At 56.9% G+C, this 17500-nt stretch overlaps 1 protein-coding gene across 1 annotated transcript in view; it reads left to right on the top strand.

Moving 5' to 3' along the window:
• The window catches only part of LOC121273234 (low-density lipoprotein receptor-related protein 1-like), a 428870-nt gene that overhangs the window by 138091 nt on the left and 273279 nt on the right, over positions 1 to 17500 (top strand). Inside the window, exons 4-7 of the mRNA XM_041180254.1 lie at positions 903 to 1022; positions 2198 to 2326; positions 2997 to 3260; positions 13213 to 13375. Coding sequence (XP_041036188.1) covers positions 903 to 1022; positions 2198 to 2326; positions 2997 to 3260; positions 13213 to 13375 — 676 coding nt within the window. The remainder of the gene's footprint in view (positions 1 to 902; positions 1023 to 2197; positions 2327 to 2996; positions 3261 to 13212; positions 13376 to 17500) is intronic.

The following is a 17500-nucleotide window of genomic DNA, read 5'->3' as shown; positions in this document are numbered from 1 at the left end:
ATCTCCGCTTCCACCGCCCTTGTGGGGGCAGCCAGTTCCAGGTTGTCACCGCTCGCTGCGGGGGATAGGGTTCCTCCTCACAACCCCCCCACACCCCAATGTCCAGAACCTCAAACCCTTGTGTCCCCCTCACCCAACCCCCGCAATCCTTGCCCCATTAGCTAAGGGGATCAGCTTTCCTCTGTCCACCTTATCCGAACATGTCACCCATCTCGTACCCCCCCCCCACCCCCAAATCCGCTCTCCCCTCCATCCCCTTTGCTCTGAGGAGAATGGCCCCCAGCTTCTCCGACCCCCACCTCAGAGCTAAACACCCACCCCCTCCTCGATCCCTCGTACCGTTCTGGTAAACCTCCCTCCCACCCTCTCGAGGACCCTCACACCCGTCCTGGAGCGCGGCGCTGACCGGAACTGGACGCGGACCCCTCGTTGCAGCCTGTTGGGAGGTTTCCCACGGCTCGGTGTAACCTCCCTGCTTTTGACCATAACTTAGAACCAAAACACTACTTGGGCTGTCAAGCGTGGGGAGCTCCCTGAGCTTGTTTGAGGCGCTACATCAAGGCAGGTTTGTCCTCTTGCGAACACGCCGACCTTTGGCCGGAGGGTCACTCATCACTTCCGGTGATTCTCCGGCCCACCACCCGCGGGCTCCCTTTGAATATCCGCTCGCCCCGCTCCCCAAAGCGATACTGCGGTTATACGCGGTGTGCCTTTAACACAGCCAAGCGGGTCCTTGAGCACGTACAAATAGGCGACGGCCGGGGAGCTGATTGGCCTGGACCCTCTGTACAGAAATTGGAGGGGAGTGGGGGGGTGTGGGGCGGGGGGGGCGGTGGGGGTGTGCTTTCTGCTCAGGCTTGTATTCGGAGACTGACCTCGTGTTATAATCTTCTCCTCCTCAGAGGGTGCGGAGAACTGTACGAGAGCAGGGTGTAAGCACAGGTGCGCAGTCACCAACAGTGGAGCAATCTGTTACTGCAACAATTCCTACGCCCTGGCTGAAGATGGCAAATCTTGCAGAGGTTAGTGGCGCGGCTCGAGCTTCTGGAGTTCTACCGGGTCTCGGCAGGCTCTCCCCTCCTCTGCCTCCTACAACAGCGGTGAGGGCGGTGGTGGTGGGTGGGGTGGGTGGAGTGTGATGCGGGGCTCGCCATCTTAGGATAAGGGCTCGGCCATTTTGGACCGAGACGGGGAGAAATTTCCGCGCTCGGCGGGGTCGGCGACTTCTTAGGGATTCTCGACCCCCGGTGGATGCCCCGTTGTCGAGTATATCCGGAGCGGTCTTTAATCTTTCGTGGGATGTGGGTGCCCCACCCCCCTTGATCGGAGGGCCTCGCCCGGCCATTTCGGAAGGGGGCAGTTAAGACTCGACCACGTCGCTGTGTGAGTGGGTCTGGAGTCACGTGTAGGGTCAGACCGGGGTCAGGATGGCCAGATTTCCCTCCTTCCCTAAAAATGAACCAGATGGGTTTTTTTAAAAAAAAGTCAATTGATGATCGTTGTCACAGTCACCATGACTGAGACTGGTTTACAATCCCAGATTTTATTAATTGAATTGAAACTCCCCCCGCCTCCCCCCCCTGCCGCCGGCTCCCATCGAGACCCTTTGGCTCACCCGCTGTGCCCCACCCTTGTACGCCACGTGACAGACCTACTCGGCCCCACCCAGAGACCTGGATCGCCTGCGGGGAGAGAGGTGCCTATCAGGAGATTCTTTCTGCCTCTTCGAAACAGGGCCAGTTTGGAGAGGGGGAAAGGGGGGAGGGTTCCCCTCCTTGAATGACCGTATCGGCCGCCAGCCAGAACCTGGTCCCCGCCCCCTCCGATGGACAGAATTGGAAGAGGCTCAGGATGTTCCCGATGGTAAAAATACCCGGACAAGCTCAAGCGGTCTGACAGCATCTGCGGAGAGGAGCACGCTTGACGTGCGACTGACTTTTCAACAGAACCGACCAGAGAGCACCTTCGACCCGCTCCCCTGCCTTTCAATCTGGACGTGACCTTTAATCATATTCTTCGCTCTGAAAATATTCATTCAGGAGATGCTGTGTTAACTCGGGGGGGTTGGGGGGAGATGCATCGGCCGGGGGGCGGGGGGGGAGTTTGGACGAGTTTGCAAATGTGAGCGGCCGATGTCCTGACATGCCTGACATGCCTAACATCCTCTTTCTCCCCCTCGACACCGGGGGGAAAGCAGATTTCGACGAGTGCACGATATACGGCACTTGCAGCCAGACTTGCAGCAACACGGAGGGCTCATACACCTGTAGCTGCGTGGAGGGCTACCTGTTGCAGCCGGACAACAGATCGTGCAAGGCAAAGAATGGTGAGAACCACCCCCCCAGCAGTGGTGGGGGGGGGGGGGGAGTCGCGGCTCGGTGGAGGGGTGGTGGAGGGTGGAAGGGATGGTGGCAGGGCACATCCTGAGCTGCGGAACCCCGGTGGGGAGTCCTCGCGCGGGGCCGGTGGGGTTCGAACTGGCCCGCACGCAGGGTCACTAAGGGAATCGGGGAGGGTGGGGGTTGGGGGAGGGGGAAACGAGGCGAGGGGTTGGGGGGGAAGCGTGGTCGAGGTAGGAGGTCAGCTGTCAGCCGATTCGATGGGGAAGGGGGCAAGCTCGAGGGGCTGACTGACCTCCTTCCTGTTCCTGGTTACCCCCCCACCCCTATTAAGACCATATGACAAGAGGAGCAGAGAATTGGCCACTCGGCCCATCGAGTCTGCTCCGCCATTCAATCACAGCCGATGAGTTTCTCAACCCCATTCTCCCGCCTTCTCCCTGTAACCTTTGATCCCCTTACTGATCAAGAACCTAAGACGACCATAAGACATAGGAGCAGAAAGTAGGCCACTCGGCCCATCCAGTCCGCTCCACCTTTGATCCCCTCACCGATCGATCTCGGTCTGAAATGAGAATGAAGAGTGGAGATTTCGGAGAGGGTGTTCCGACGTTAACGTGTCTGTGTGTGTGTGTGTGTGTGTGTCATTCCCCGCAGAGCCCGTGGACAGGCCCCCGGTCCTCCTGATAGCCAACTCCCAGAACATCATGGCCACAAACCTGCACGGGGCGGGCGTCAACTTCATCAACCCGGTCAGCACCAAGCAGACGACGGCCATGGACTTTGTGTACGCGGAGGAGACAGTGTGCTGGGTCTACGTGGGGGACGCCACCACCGACACCCAGCTCAAGTGTGCCAAGATCGCCAACCTCAAGGGCTTCACAGAGGAGACGGTCGTCAACATATCGCTCAGCATCCACCGTGAGTGTCCCGGTGGCGGGGTGGGGGGGGTGGTGGGGGGCTGGGGGACACACCGTGCTGTTCCTTCACCCTCCCCTCGTGGTGAGAGAGGCGGAGGTGAGACGGGTTGGTGGGTGGGGTGGGTGAAGCTCCTCTTCTGGGTCCTCTGTGGGCCCATAGGGTTCAGACTCGATGATTGGTGGGTTTACTGGAAGAAATGTTGGAACGTGTTTTGCTCGCTCTCTCCCTCTGTCTCTCTATCCCTGTCTGTTTCTCTCTCTCTCTCTCTCTCTCTCCTTTCCCTGTCTTTCTCTCTCTCTCTCTCTTTCCCTGTCTCTCTCTCTTTCCCTGTCTCTCTCTTTCCCTGTCTCTCTCTCTTTCCCTGTCTCTCTCTTTCCCTGTCTCTCTCTTTCCCTGTCTCTCTCTTTCCCTGTCTCTCTCTTTCCCTGTCTCTCTCTTTCCCTGTCTCTCTCTTTCCCTGTCTCTCTCTTTCCCTGTCTCTCTCTTTCCCTGTCTCTCTCTTTCCCTGTCTCTCTCTTTCCCTGTCTCTCTCTCTTTCCCTGTCTCTCTCTCTTTCCCTGTCTCTCTCTCTTTCCCTGTCTCTCTCTCTTTCCCTGTCTCTCTCTCTTTCCCTGTCTCTCTCTCTTTCCCTGTCTCTCTCTCTCTTTCCCTGTCTCTCTCTCTCTCTTTCCCTGTCTCTCTCTCTCTCTTTCCCTGTCTCTCTCTCTCTCTTTCCCTGTCTCTCTCTCTCTTTCCCTGTCTCTCTCTCTCTCTTTCCCTGTCTCTCTCTCTCTTTCCCTGTCTCTCTCTCTCTCTCTTTCCCTGTCTCTCTCTCTCTCCTTCCCTGTCTCTCTCTCTCTCTTTCCCTGTCTCTCTCTCTCTCTTTCCCTGTCTCTCTCTCTCTTTCCCTGTCTCTCTCTCTCTTTCCCTGTCTCTCTCTCTCTCTCCCTGTCTCTCTCTCTCTCTCTCCCTGTCTCTCTCTCTTTCCCTGTCTCTCTCTCTTTCCCTGTCTCTCTCTCTCTCCCTGTCTCTCTCTCTCTCCCTGTCTCTCTCTCTCTCCCTGTCTCTCTCTCCCTGTCTCTCTCTCCCTGTCTCTCTCTCTCTCCCTGTCTCTCTCTCTCTCTCCCTGTCTCTCTCTCTCTCCCTGTCTCTCTCTCTCTCCCTGTCTCTCTCTCTCTCTCTGTCTCTCTCTCTCTCTCCCTGTCTCTCTCTCTCTCTCTCGCTCTCTCTCCCTCCCTGTCTGTCTGTCTCTCTCTCTCGCTCTCTCTCCCTGTCTCGCTCTCTCTCGCTCTGTCTCTCCCTGTCTCTGTCTCTCTCCCTCTCTCTCTCTCTCTCTCTTCTCTCCCCACCCGTCCCCCCCCACCCCCCACCTCTCTCTGTCTCCTGTGATTTTGGATGCCTTGCTTAAATCTCTCCCTCCCTTAACCTTCTCTGCTCTAAGGAGAACAATCCCAGCTTCTCCAGTCCCTCCACGTGAACTGAAGTCCCCTCATCCTCCCTCTGATCCCCCCCCCCATTTTGGTAAATCTCCTTCTCTCCGAGATCCTTGACATCCTTCCTAAAGCCCGGGATTGGGGACACGAGGTACTCCAGCTGTGTGTGTGTGTGTGTGTGTGTGTGTGTGTGTGTGTGTGTGTGTGTGTGTGTGTGTGTGTGTGTGTGTGTGTGTGTGTGTGTGTGTGTGTGTGTGTGTGTGTGTGTGTGTGTGTGTGTGTGTGTGTGTGTGTGTGTGTGTGTGGTGGTGCTAAGCACTGACTTGTAAAATGGGGGTACGGTGTAAACTCTTTGCTCCTCTTGCTGCCTTTGTTAGTCCAGCTGAGATCAAGTGTAACAGGTAGAGTTGGAGCTGTTTGTCAGCCTTGGTTTCGTGTGCCCTCTCTGTGGGTAATAATAGGGGGGAGCATGCACACACAGAGTCAGGGAAGGGAGCTGGAACTGTTAACCGAGCAGGCAAAGAAAATTGGTGGGTGGGAGAGATGCAGTCCAGAAGGCAGTTGGTACATTGGTCTTCATGGCGAGAGGACTTGAGTACAGGAGTGAGGGTGTCTGACTGCAGCTGTACAGGGTCCACAGAGGCTCAAGCAAGGCTGCTTTGTCCTGGAAGGTGTCGAGCTTCTCGAGTGTTGTGGGAGCCGCACTCATCCAGGCAAGTGGGGAATGTCCCATCACACTCCTGACTTGTGCCTTGTAGATGCACCTCACAATAAAGGCCACCACCACATCTGCAAATGGTTATGTTGGCCTTCATTGCGAGGGGACTTGAGTACAGGAGCGAGGATGTCTTACTGCAGCTGTACAGGGTCTTGGTGAGACCACACCTGGAGTATTGTGTGGGCAGTTTGGGTCTCCTTACCTAAGGAAGGATATACTTGCCCCAGAGGGAGTGCAGCGAAGGTTCACCAGACTGATTCCTGGGATGGCAGGATTGTTGTATGAGGAGAGACTGGGCCGACTAGGCCTGTATTCACTGGAGTTTAGGGGAATGAAAGGGGATCTGGTTGAAAGGTATGAAATTCTGACAGGGATGGACAGACCGGATACAGGGATGGTGTTCCCTCTGGCTGGGGTCAGGGAGAGGGTCTAGAACAAGGGGGGTCACAGTCTCAGGATACGGGGTGGGCCATTTGGGAGTGAGATGAGGAGAAAGGTCTTCACTCAGAGGGTGATGAACCTGTGGAATTCTCTACCTCAGAAGGCTGTGGAGGTCCCAGTCACTGAATATATTTAAGAAGAAAATAGATTGATTTCTGGACTCGAAAGGCGTGAAGGGGAGAGAGCGGGGGGACGGTGTTGAGATAGAGGGTCAGCCATGATCCTATTGAATGGGGGAGCAGACTCGAAGGGCTGAATGGCCTTCTCCTGCTCCTATTTTCTATGTGGCAGAAAGAACAGAAAAGCAGAATATTATTTAAGCGGAGAGAGGGACTGTGGGACGCTGTGGTACAGAGGAATCTAGGCGTCCTGGTGCATGAATCACAATTAGTCAGCGTGCAGGCACAGAGAATGTTAGGAAGGGCAATGGAGTGTCGGCCTTTATTACAAAGGGTTGGGTATAGAGTGGGGGGAAGTCTTGCTCCAGCTGTACAGGGCGTTGGTGAGACCACACCCGGAGCCCTGTGGACAGTCCCGGTCTCCTTACTTAAGGGAGGGGGCGGGCGGACTGGCATCGGGGGCCGTTCAGAGAAGGTTCACTTGGCTGATCCCTGGGACGAAGGGGGGTTTGTCTCATGGGGAAAGGTTGAGCAGGTTGGGCCCTGGACCCGTTGGGAGTTTAGAAGAACGAGAGGTGATCTTATTGAAACAGATCAGAATCTGAGAGGAGGGGTGCGGCTTGACAGGTTGGATGCTGAGAGGGTGTTTTTCCCCCCTCCTCATGGGGGGAATCTAGAACAAGGGGGGAGGAGGGGGACACAGTTTCAGAATAAGGGGTCTCCCATTGAAGACGGAGACGAGGAAGGGATTCCTTCCCTGAATGGAGAGGGTTTGCCGACTGATGGGAGGAGGGCGGGGTGGATGGGACAAGCTGCCTTGCCCTGGGGGAGGGCACGCACAGGGTTCGAGAGGCTGAATGGCCTGCCTCAGTGCTGTGACAGTTCCACGATGCTGCCCAGCGTCCCCCCCGAGCTCGGGCAGGACGTCCCAGAGCCGGTCACAGCCCGCTCGGTGTAACCCGCGATATGACGCCGGAAACCTGTTCCCCGGCAGCAAGCCTCCACAGAGAGCTACGTGATCGCGACCAGCCAGTCCAGGGATAAATGTCTGCCTCATGTCGCTGGGGTGAACTCCCTTTCTTTTTCCCCTTTCTGCTTTTTCCGACGGTGCGGTGCTCCCTCAGCACTGACCCTCCGACAGTGCGGCGATCCCTCAGCGCTGACCCTCCGACAGTGCGGCGCTCCCTCAGCGCTGACCCTCCCACAGTGCGGCGCTCCCTCAGCGCTGACCCTCCCACAGTGCGGCTCTCCCTCAGCACTGACCCTCCGACAGTGCGGCGCTCCCTCAGCGCTGACCCTCCGACAGTGCGGCGCTCCCTCAGCGCTGACCCTCCGACAGTGCGGCGCTCCCTCAGCGCTGACCCTCCGACAGTGCGGCGCTCCCTCAGTACTGACCCTCCGACAGTGCGGCGCTCCCTCAGCACTGACCCTCCCACAGTGTGGCGCTCCCTTAGCGCTGACCTTCCCACAGTGCGGCGCTCCCTTTTTCTCTCTGTCCTTTTTCTCTTTCTCTCTTGCTCTGTCTCTCTCTCCTGCCCCCTTGCCAGTTCTCCACTGAGTTTCACGAGGCTGAATTAAAACACAGCTGGACGGTTTTCACAACGTCGTGTTAAAAAAGTTCTGTGAATGTTTCCCAACCTCTCCTTTCTCATGTACTGTGTCAGCGTTCTCAACCAGCAGTGACTGAGTGTTGCCACTCCTTCCCTCCCTCTCTCTTTCTGTGTGTGTCCCTCTGTGTGTGTGTCCCTCTGTGTGTGTGTCCCTCTGTGTGTGTGTCCCTCTGTGTGTGTGTCCCTCTGTGTGTGTGTCCCTCTGTGTGTGTGTCCCTCTGTGTGTGTGTCCCTCTGTGTGTGTCCCTGTGTGTGTGTGTCCCTGTGTGTGTGTGTCCCTCTGTGTGTGTCCCTCTGTGTGTGTCCCTCTGTGTGTGTCCCTCTGTGTGTGTGTGTGTGTGTGTGTGTGTGTGTGTCCCTCTGTGTGTGTGTGTGTGTGTGTGTGTGTGTGTGTGTGTCCCTCTGTGTGTGTGTGTGTGTGTGTGTGTGTGTGTGTGTGTGTCCCTCTGTGTGTGTGTGTGTGTGTGTGTGTGTGTGTGTGTGTGTGTGTGTGTCTCAGTGTGTGTGTGTGTCTCAGTGTGTGTGTGTGTCCCTCAGTGTGTGTGTGTGTGTGTGTGTCCCTCAGTGTGTGTGTGTGTGTGTCCCTCAGTGTGTGTGTGTGTGTGTCCCTCAGTGTGTGTGTGTGTGTGTCTCAGTGTGTGTGTGTGTGTCTCAGTGTCTGTGTGCCCCTGTGTGTGTGTCTGTGTGCCCCTGTGTGTGTGTCTGTGTCCCCCTGTGTGTTTCCCTGTGTGTGTTTCCCCTTGTGTGTGTGTGTCCCTTTCTCTCCCTCTGTGTGTCCCTTTCTCTCCCTCTGTGTGTCCCTTTCTCTCCCTCTGTGTGTCCCTCTCTCTCCCTCTGTGTGTCCCTCTCTCTCCCTCTGTGTGTCCCTCTCTCTCCCTCTGTGTCTGTCCCCTTGCCTGTCCCCCTCCCGGTCCTCCCCAGGCCTTCTCTGCCTCTGTTTCTCGCTCTCTCCCCGTCTCTCTTTGCGAGCAACCGTAACCCAAAGCCAAAACATTGTTTGCAATCAAAGACTACACCTCTCATTATCTTGGGATGTCCCAGAGCAATATTAAGACAATTAAGGTCTTTCAGGGTTTAGTGACTTGTAATGCAGGAAGCACTGCAAGTTCCCACAAGCAATCAGTTAACAATTACCAGATAATCTTGTTTTTACTGCTGTTGGTTGAAGGATAAATATTGGCCCCAGGACACTGGGGAAGGACTCCACCTGTTCTCGTTCAAAATAGTGGCCATGGGATCTTTCAAATTGACCACAGAGGGTAGGCGAGGCATTGGCTTAATGTCTTGCCTGAATGATGGCTCAAGGTCAGTGCTGAGGGAGTGCTGCACTGTTGGAGGGTCAGCGCTGAGGGAGCGCCGCACTGTTGGAGGCTCAGCGCTGAGGGAACGCCGCACTGTTGGAGGGTCAGTGCTGAGGGAACGCCGCACTGTTGGAGGGTCAGTGCTGAGGGAGCGCCGCACTGTTGGAGGGTCAGCGCTGAGGGAGAGCCGCACTGTCAGAGGGTCAGCGCTGAGGGAGCGCTGCACTGTCGGAGGGTCAGCGCTGAGAGAACGCCGCACTGTCGAAGGGTCAGTGCTGAGGGAGCGCCGCACTGTTGGAGGGTCAGCGCTGAGGGAGCGCCGCACTGTTGGAGGGTCAGCGCTGAGGGAGCGCTGTACTGTGGGAGGGTCAGCGCTGAGGGAGCATCGCGCTGTCAGAGGGTCAGCGCTGACAGACTCAGGGACAGGCTACGTGGGCGGGCATGTGGCTGATGAGATTCAACGGGAGAAAGCGTGGGACCCATTAGGAGAGACCGCACTTGCCTCGAGGTCGAAATTGAAAGGTCCGCAGTAAGAGCGGGACCTTGGGGGTGGGAGGCAGTGTTCGTGCACGAACCCTTGAAGGTGGCAGGGGCGGCTTCACAAAGCCTATGGGGAGGTGGCGCAGTGGTAACCTCACTGGACAGGTAACGCAGAGGCTCGGGCCGATGCTCCGGGGACACGGGTTCAAATCCCACCCCGGCCGCTGGTGGAATTTAAGTTCGGTTAATAAAACCTGGAATCGATAGCGAGTCTCAGTCACGGTGACCGTGACAACGATCATCGATTGTCATGAAAACCCGCCCGGTTCACTGACATCCCCTTGAGGTGAGGGAAATCTGCCCAATTTACCCCGGTCTGGCCCTACACGTGACTCCAGACCCCTCCCCCCCCCCCCCCACCCCGCCACACACACACACACACACACACACACACACACACACACACACACACAGCGATGGGGCTGGCTCTTAACTGTCCCCTCTGAAATGGCCGAGCCAGACGCTCAGTTCAAGGGGGCAGTTAGGGACGGGCAACCAACGTTGGCCTTGCCCACCTCCCCGCCCCCAGCTTCCAGGACTGCGGGGGTGCTGCGCTGCCGGAGGTGCGGCCTCCCAGGCGAGTCCCGCCTCGCCCGCTTGGGAGATTGAGCAGTTGAGGCCCTGCCCTCGCTGGAGTTTAGGAGGGTGAGGGGAGATCTAACTGAGGTGTATAAGATGCTAAAGGGGGAGGACGGACAAAGTAGACGCGGAGTGGGGGTGTTTCCCCTTGTACGGGGGTGTTCTGGAACGAGAGGCCACAGCTTTCGGCTAAGGGGTGGTAGATTTAAATCGGAGGTGGGGAGGGAATTACTTATCTCAAAGGGTCTGTGGAACTCACTAACTCGGCGCAGTGGGTGCAGGGACGCTGACTAAATTTAAGGGGGAGATGGACAGATTTTTTAATGGGTGAGGGGGTTGCGAGGTTATGGGGGGAGAGGGCGGGACATTGTAGGTGAGGGCCAGGTGTCGGAGGGACCTCCCGACGACCCCGCCCACCCAACCCCTTCAGGCACCACCGCCCCCCCCCCCACCCGCGTGGGGCACGCGCGCCCGGGACCCTTTCCCCATCTCGGAGCCCGGAGTGAGAGCGAGTCACCCTCGGTACCCCGCCCCCCCCCCCAGCCCTGCCGGGGGCTGCTTAAAGCAGGAGAGATGTTGAGGCAATATAGTAACGTTCCGGAATCATCCGGAATTCTGACTGTTTGCTTGCTGGCTTCTGAGTCAACAGGGCAGAGTTAACCGAACACTCTCCCTCAGGCCAGTGACCTCTCTGACGTGCCGGCCTAGATGTTCTAGGGAGTTGCTTTCCCCGTCAAATCTTGTTTATAAAATTCTTTCAGGGAATGTGGGCGTCGCTGGGCTGGGCCCAGCATTTACTACCCATCCCTAATCGCCCCTTGAGAAGGTGTGGGGGGTGAGCTGTCTTCTTGAGCCGCTGTAGTCCCCGTGTGTGGTGTAGGTACACCCACGGCGCTGTTAGGGAGGGAGTTCCAGGATTTTGTCCCCGTGTGGTGTAGGTACACCCACGGCGCTGTTAGGGAGGGAGTTCCAGGATTTTGTCCGTGTGGTGTAGGTACACCCACGGCGCTGTTAGGGAGGGAGTTCCAGGAATTTGTCCGTGTGGTGTAGGTACACCCACAGCGCTGTTAGGGAGGGAGTTCCAGGAATTTGTCCCGTGTGGTGTAGGTACACCCACAGCGCTGTTAGGGAGGGAGTTCCAGGATTTTGTCCCGTGTGGTGTAGGTACACCCATGGTGCTGTTATGGAGGTAGTTCCAGGATTTTGTCCCGTGTGGTGTAGGTACACCCACGGCGCTGTTAGGGAGGGAGTTCCAGGATTTTGTCCCATGTGGTGTAGGTACACCCACGGCGCTGTTAGGGAGGGAGTTCCAGGATTTTGTCCGTGTGGTGTAGGTACACCCACGGCGCTGTTAGGGAGGGAGTTCCAGGATTTTGTCCCGTGTGGTGTAGGTACACCCACGGCGCTGTTAGGGAGGGAGTTCCAGGATTTTGTCCCGTGTGGTGTAGGTACACCCACAGCGCTGTTAGGGAGGGAGTTCCAGGATTTTGTCCGTGTGGTGTAGGTACACCCACGGCGCTGTTAGGGACGGAGTTCCAGGATTTTTTCCACGTCGTGTAGGTACACCCACGGTGCTGTTAGGGAGGGAGTTCCAGGATTTTGTCCGTGTGGTGTAGGTACACCCACGGCGCTGTTAGGGAGGGAGTTCCAGGATTTTGTCCGTGTGCTGTAGGTACACCCACGGCGCTGTTAGGGAGGGAGTTCCAGGATTTTGTCCCGTGTGGTGTAGGTACACCCACGGCGCTGTTAGGGAGGGAGTTCCAGGAATTTGTCCCGTGTGGTGTAGGTACACCCACAGCGCTGTTAGGGAGGGAGTTCCAGGATTTTGTCCCGTGTGGTGTAGGTACACCCACGGCGCTGTTAGGGAGGTAGTTCCAGGATTTTGACCCGGCGACAGTGAAGGAACGGCCGATATATTCCCAAGTCGGGATGGTGAGTGGCTGGCAGGGGAACTTGCAGGTGGTGGTGTTCCCTGTGTGTCTGCTGCCCTCGTCCTTCTAGATGGTAGAGGTGGTGAGTTTGGGCGGCGCTGTCGAAGGAGCCCTTGGCGAGTTGCTGCAGTGCTTCTTGTAGATGGTACACACACTGCTGCCCCTGTGCGTCGGTGGTGGTGGTGGAGGGAGTGAATGTTTGTGGATGGGGTGCCCCATCGAGCCCGGGTTGCTTTGTCCTGGACGGTGTCGAGCTTCTCGAGTGTTGTGGGAGCCGCACTCATCCAGGCAAGTGGGGAATGTCCCATCACACTCCTGACTTGTGCCTTGTAGATGGTGGACAGGCTTTTTGTGGGGGGGAGTCAGGAGGTGAGTGACTCTCCGCAGGTTTCCCAGCCTCTCTGACCTGTTCTCGTATTTACATGGCTGGTCCAGTTCAGTTTCAGGCCAGTGGTTAAACCCCCAGGATATTGATAGTGTTAATCATTCTGCCAGAGGAGCGTGACTGAGATCAGTATGAGTTTACCAGTGAATTTTCATTCCAAATAAACAGCTTATCTATTTGTTAACAACATTTTGTTTGTATTTATATAGCTCCTTTAGCCTTTGTGATACATCTTTGAGGCACTTAGAGGAGTGTTATAAAACAGAATATGAGGGGATAATTAGGGGCAGGTGATTGAATACTCGATTAAAGGTGGGTTTTAAGGAGCGTCTTAAAGGAGAGGGAGGGAGAGGGAGAGAGACGGAGATGTTTAGGGAGGGAATTCCAGAGCTCGGCGCAGGCATCTGAAGGTACGGCTGGCTGCCGTTGGTGGAGCGATGGGAATTTGGGGACAGCCACTCACTTGCTTCTCTCTCTTTGTCCTGTCACGCTCGCCCCCATCCCCATCCTCGTCCCCCGCCCTCTCACTTTCTCTCGTGCGTGCACGCTCTCAGTAAGTCCCTATGTCAACGCGTCATGCTGCAATTACAGCCCTCCCATCAGAAGTGGCGCTGTGGCGAACATTTCGACAGCACCTCCAGCGTCCCCCACCCCCCACCAGACCTTTCACTGGAACCTGAATCGGACAGATGTGATCCACCCTGGATCAGCGAGACTCTCCGTCCATTAGGTCGCGGAGAGACGGACACCACTGCCTGCTGACCGGCAGTCACAAACTCCTCCCCCCCCCCCCCCCCCCCCCCCCCAACCCCGTCCCCTGCGCCGTCTCGCTGTCCGCTCTCGCCTTAGTCTCTCTGGCATCTCGATCTTGTTTAACGTTTGGATAACGCGATTCCTCTTTTACCCTCCCCCGCAGATGTGGAACAGATGGCCATCGATTGGTTGACGGGCAATTTCTACTTTGTTGATGATGTTGACGACCGCATATTTGTCTGTAACAAGAAGGGAGACACTTGTGTCATACTGCTCGACGTGGAACTCTACAACCCCAAGAGTATTGCCTTGGATCCAACCATGGGGTAAGCTAGCCGGGGCTCGCCGGCGCCCTCTATCTCGCCTGTCCGCGCCTCCAACCACCTCGTCTGCCTTACCCTCCCCCCTCCCTTTCCCTGCCCAGACCCCCTTACCCCACTCTTGCCCACCTGTCTGCTCTGTCAAAAGGCTCAACTGGATGGGTACTTGAAGGGGACGGATTTACAAGGGTACGAGAGTTGGGGGGGTGGTGGGGGGGGAGGTAGAGGTTTAGGAGGGGCAAGGGACAGCAGGGGACCCAATCGGCTGGACCCTTTTTTCTTTTTTCAAGGGGCTGCCGCAGGCACGATGGGCCGAGTGGCCTGTCCCCACGGCTGCGGGAATGGTGGCCCAGACTGTCGAGTGTCGGTTCTGAGCTGAAAGGCGGAACTCTTGAGTCCCCCGGCGCGAGAAGGAGGGGGAGAGCGACAGGAAATGAATGAGCAGTGACTCGCACTTCCAGATGCTGAGCTGTGCAACATGGCTCAGAGCTTTTAAGGTTGGACCCTGGACCCGTTGGGAGTTTAGAAGAACGAGAGGTGATCTTGTTGACAGGGTGGATGCTGAGAAGATGTTTAACTCGGCCTCGGCTGACCCGGCCTCCGCTGCTCTCTGTGTGGGGGAGGGGGGAGAGAATTCCACAGACTGACCACCCTCAGGGAAGAAATTCCTCCTCGTCTCCGTCTTCAATGGGAGACCCCTTATTCTGAAACTGTGCCCCCCTCCGCGCCCCCCACCCCTCCACCTCGTTCTAGATTCCCCCCACAAGGTGGAGAGGGAGGGAGGGAAACACCCTCTCAGCATCCACCCTGTCAAGTCCCCCACCCCCCTCCTGTCAGAATCTGACCTGTTTCAATAAGATCACCTCTCGTTCTTCTAAACTCCCAACGGGGTCCAGGGCCCAACCTGCTCAACCTTTCCCCGTGAGACAAACCCCCCTTCGTCCCAGGGATCAGCCGAGCGAACTTTCTCTGAACGGCCCCCGATGCCAGTACGTTACCCCCCTCCCTTAAGTAAGGAGACCGGAACTGTCCACAGGGCCTCCGGCTGTGGTCTCATCAACGCCCTGTACAGCTGGAGCAAGACTCCCTCCTCCCCCACCCCCCCCGGCCGACTTTTATACTCCATCCCCCACCCTTTGTAATAAAGGCTGACGTTCCATTGACCTTCCTAACACGCGCTGCGCCTACACGCTGACTAACTGTGATTCATCCACCAGGACGCCCAGATCCCTCCGCACCGCAGTCTCTCTCCGTTTAACTTAACGCTCGCACAGCCCTGTCCCCGTGCAACACCGGCCCCTCGTGGGCCTGTGAGTTTGTAACCCGGTCACTCTCGGGGAGCCTGCCCCTCTCCGAACATGTGCGTATTGACTGGGCTGTCTGGCCTCTGCTCAAGACCAGCTGCGCTGCGACAGACTGACCCCAGGAAGCATTTGCGCAATGGCTGATGGAATGTCCTTCCTCTTTTTTTGGGTTTTGATTACACATCCCTTGTGTGTTTTTAGCTGAGTTCACATCTCGGAGAATGAAATTGCTGCTGAGAGAGAGGGAGAGACACGTTGCTGAAGCTTTTCACCTCGCGCTCATAGGCCCAAAACACAAGAGTGCCGAATTTCAATCGATTGCAGCGTTTATGCTAGAGGAGGAAAGGGTTCTGATTGTTTAGCAAGCACCCATGAACCCCCGACATCCAGCGCTCCTGCTGTTCCAAACTCTCGAGCGTCCCCCGCCCTCTCTGTGTCCCCGATTCCCATCGCTCCACCATCAGCGGCCGTGCCTTCAGCTGCCTGCGGGGGGGGCCCGAGCTCTGGAATCCCCCTCCCTGAGCAGGGTCGAGGGGCCAAATGGCCCACTCTTGTTTCTTATTTCCCTGTTGGCACACTTCACATCTGATTTTGCTTAGGATTCTCAGGGAGCAGGGGTGAATGTGGGACTGGCTCCCGCGGGGAGTGGGGGAGAATGTGGGACTCGCTCCCGCGGGGAGAATGTGGGACTCGCTCCCGCGGGGAGAATGTGGGACTCGCTCCCGCGGGGAGAATGTGGGACTCGCTCCCGCGGGGAGAATGTGGGACTCGCTCCCGCGGGGAGAATGTGGGACTCGCTCCCGCGGGGGAGAACGTGGGACTGGCTCCCGCGGGGGAGAACGTGGGACTGGCTCCCGCGGGGCGAGCGGGGAGAATGTGGGGCTCGCTCCCGCGGCAAATGGTCGTGGTGAATAGCGTCGATGGATTGAAGGAGCGGAGGGGGAAGGTGGGTAAACACATGAGAGAGAGAGAGAGAGAGAGAGGAATAGAAGGATACGGTGATGGGGTGGGGGTGGGTTGGGGGGGCATGGTGCAGATGGGCCGACTGTCCTCTTTCTGTGCTGCAACGCTCTCGCCCTCCCTTCTCAAACGCCTGTAGTTTGAAACGTTGGCCGACAGCCCCTCTCTTCGATCCAGCCCTGGATTACTCTCCCACAGATGCTCCCTGTCAGTGCCTATCTGCTTCTGCCACCCACCAAGGGCCATGCATCTGTGTCACAGGCAAGATGCAAACACGATTTGACTGATTTCCCGCCCCCCCCCCCACCACCCCACAGCTGCTACTCAGCAGCCTCTCATCTGCAGTGGTTCTGGTCACCCGCCTGGCAACCCAGAGGCTATGGATAAATTACCCCAGGGACCCGGCTTCAAGTTACACGACAGGAGTTTTAAATTCAGTCCATTCAATCACCGTTGGCTCATTTTTAAATGCTTTCTTGGGATGTGGGTGTCGCTGGGCTGGACCAGCGTTCGTTACCCATCCCTAATTGCCCCCTTGAGAAGGTGGGGGGTGAGCCGTGAGCCGCTGTAGTCCCCGTGTGGTGTAGGTACACCCACGGCGCTGTTAGGGAGGGAGTTCCAGGATTTTGTCCCGTGTGGTGTAGGTACACCCACGGTGCTGTTAGGGAGGGAGTACCAGGATTTTGTCTGTGTGGTGTAGGTACACCCACGGCGCTGTTAGGGAGGGAGTTCCAGGATTTTGTCCGTGTGGTGTAGGTACACCCACGGCGCTGTTAGGGTGGGAGTTCCAGGATTTTGACCCAGCGACAGTGAAGGAACGGCCGATTATATTCCCAAGTAGGGATGGTGAGTGGCTGGGAGGGGAACTTGCAGGCGGTGGTGTTCCCCATGTGTCTGCTGCCCTCGTCCTTCTAGACGTTAGAGGTGGTGGGTTTGGGCGGCGCTGTCGAAGGAGCCCTTGGCGAGTTGCTGTAGTGCATCTTGTAGATGGTACACACACTGCTGCCCCTGTGCGTCGGTGGTGGTGGTGGAGAGAGTGAATGTTTGTGGATGGGGTGCCCCATCGAGCGGGGGCTGCTTTGTCCTGGACGGTGTCGAGCTTCTCGAGTGTTGTGGGAGCCGCACTCATCCAGGCGAGTGGGGAGTGTCCCATCACACTCCTGACTTGTGCCTTGTAGATGGTGGACAGGCTTTGGGGGGGGAGTCAGGAGGTGAGTGACTCTCCGCAGGATTCCCAGCCTCTGACCTGCTGAGCTACTGTAGTCATGTGTAGGGCCAGACTGGGTAAGGATGGCACATTCCCTTCCCTAGAGGACATTAGTGAGTCAGAGGGGTTTTTAACGTCTATCCGTTAGTTTCGTATTTACCGTTGCCTGGACTTGCTTTTCAATCCCAGATTTATTCAACTAACCGGATTTAAATATCACCCCTCCCCCACCTCACCCGGCCGCTATGGTGACATTGGGCTGGGGTTTCAAGGACTCTTGGCTCAGGATTGTCACTCTGCCACCATCCCACCGAAACGCTATTGGGTAATGTTACCGGACTAGTAACCCAGAGGCCCACGGCAAATGCTGTGTTGGTGGGGGGGGGGGGGGGGGGGGGGGGGGGCACGGGTTCAAATCCCAGAATTTAAATTCAGATAATAAAACCTGGAATCCAGAGAGCGAGTCTCAGTCACGGTGACCTTGACAGCGATCATCGATTGTCAGCAAAGCCCGTCTGGCTCGCTAGCGTCCCCTTTAGGGGTTCCGACCGATTTACCAGTTGGTAAAGCTGAGTTATTTTTAAAAATCCCAAAGGGAAACTTTAAACAACTGTCATAACCTATAATTTTTTAAGTGTCATGTTTGAGCTGCGACTCTAA

Source organism: Carcharodon carcharias, chromosome X (assembly GCF_017639515.1).
Source record: "Carcharodon carcharias isolate sCarCar2 chromosome X, sCarCar2.pri, whole genome shotgun sequence".
NCBI lineage: Eukaryota > Metazoa > Chordata > Chondrichthyes > Lamniformes > Lamnidae > Carcharodon > Carcharodon carcharias.
Note: the sequence above shows the minus strand (reverse complement) of the source record. Positions and strands in the feature narration are given on the sequence as shown.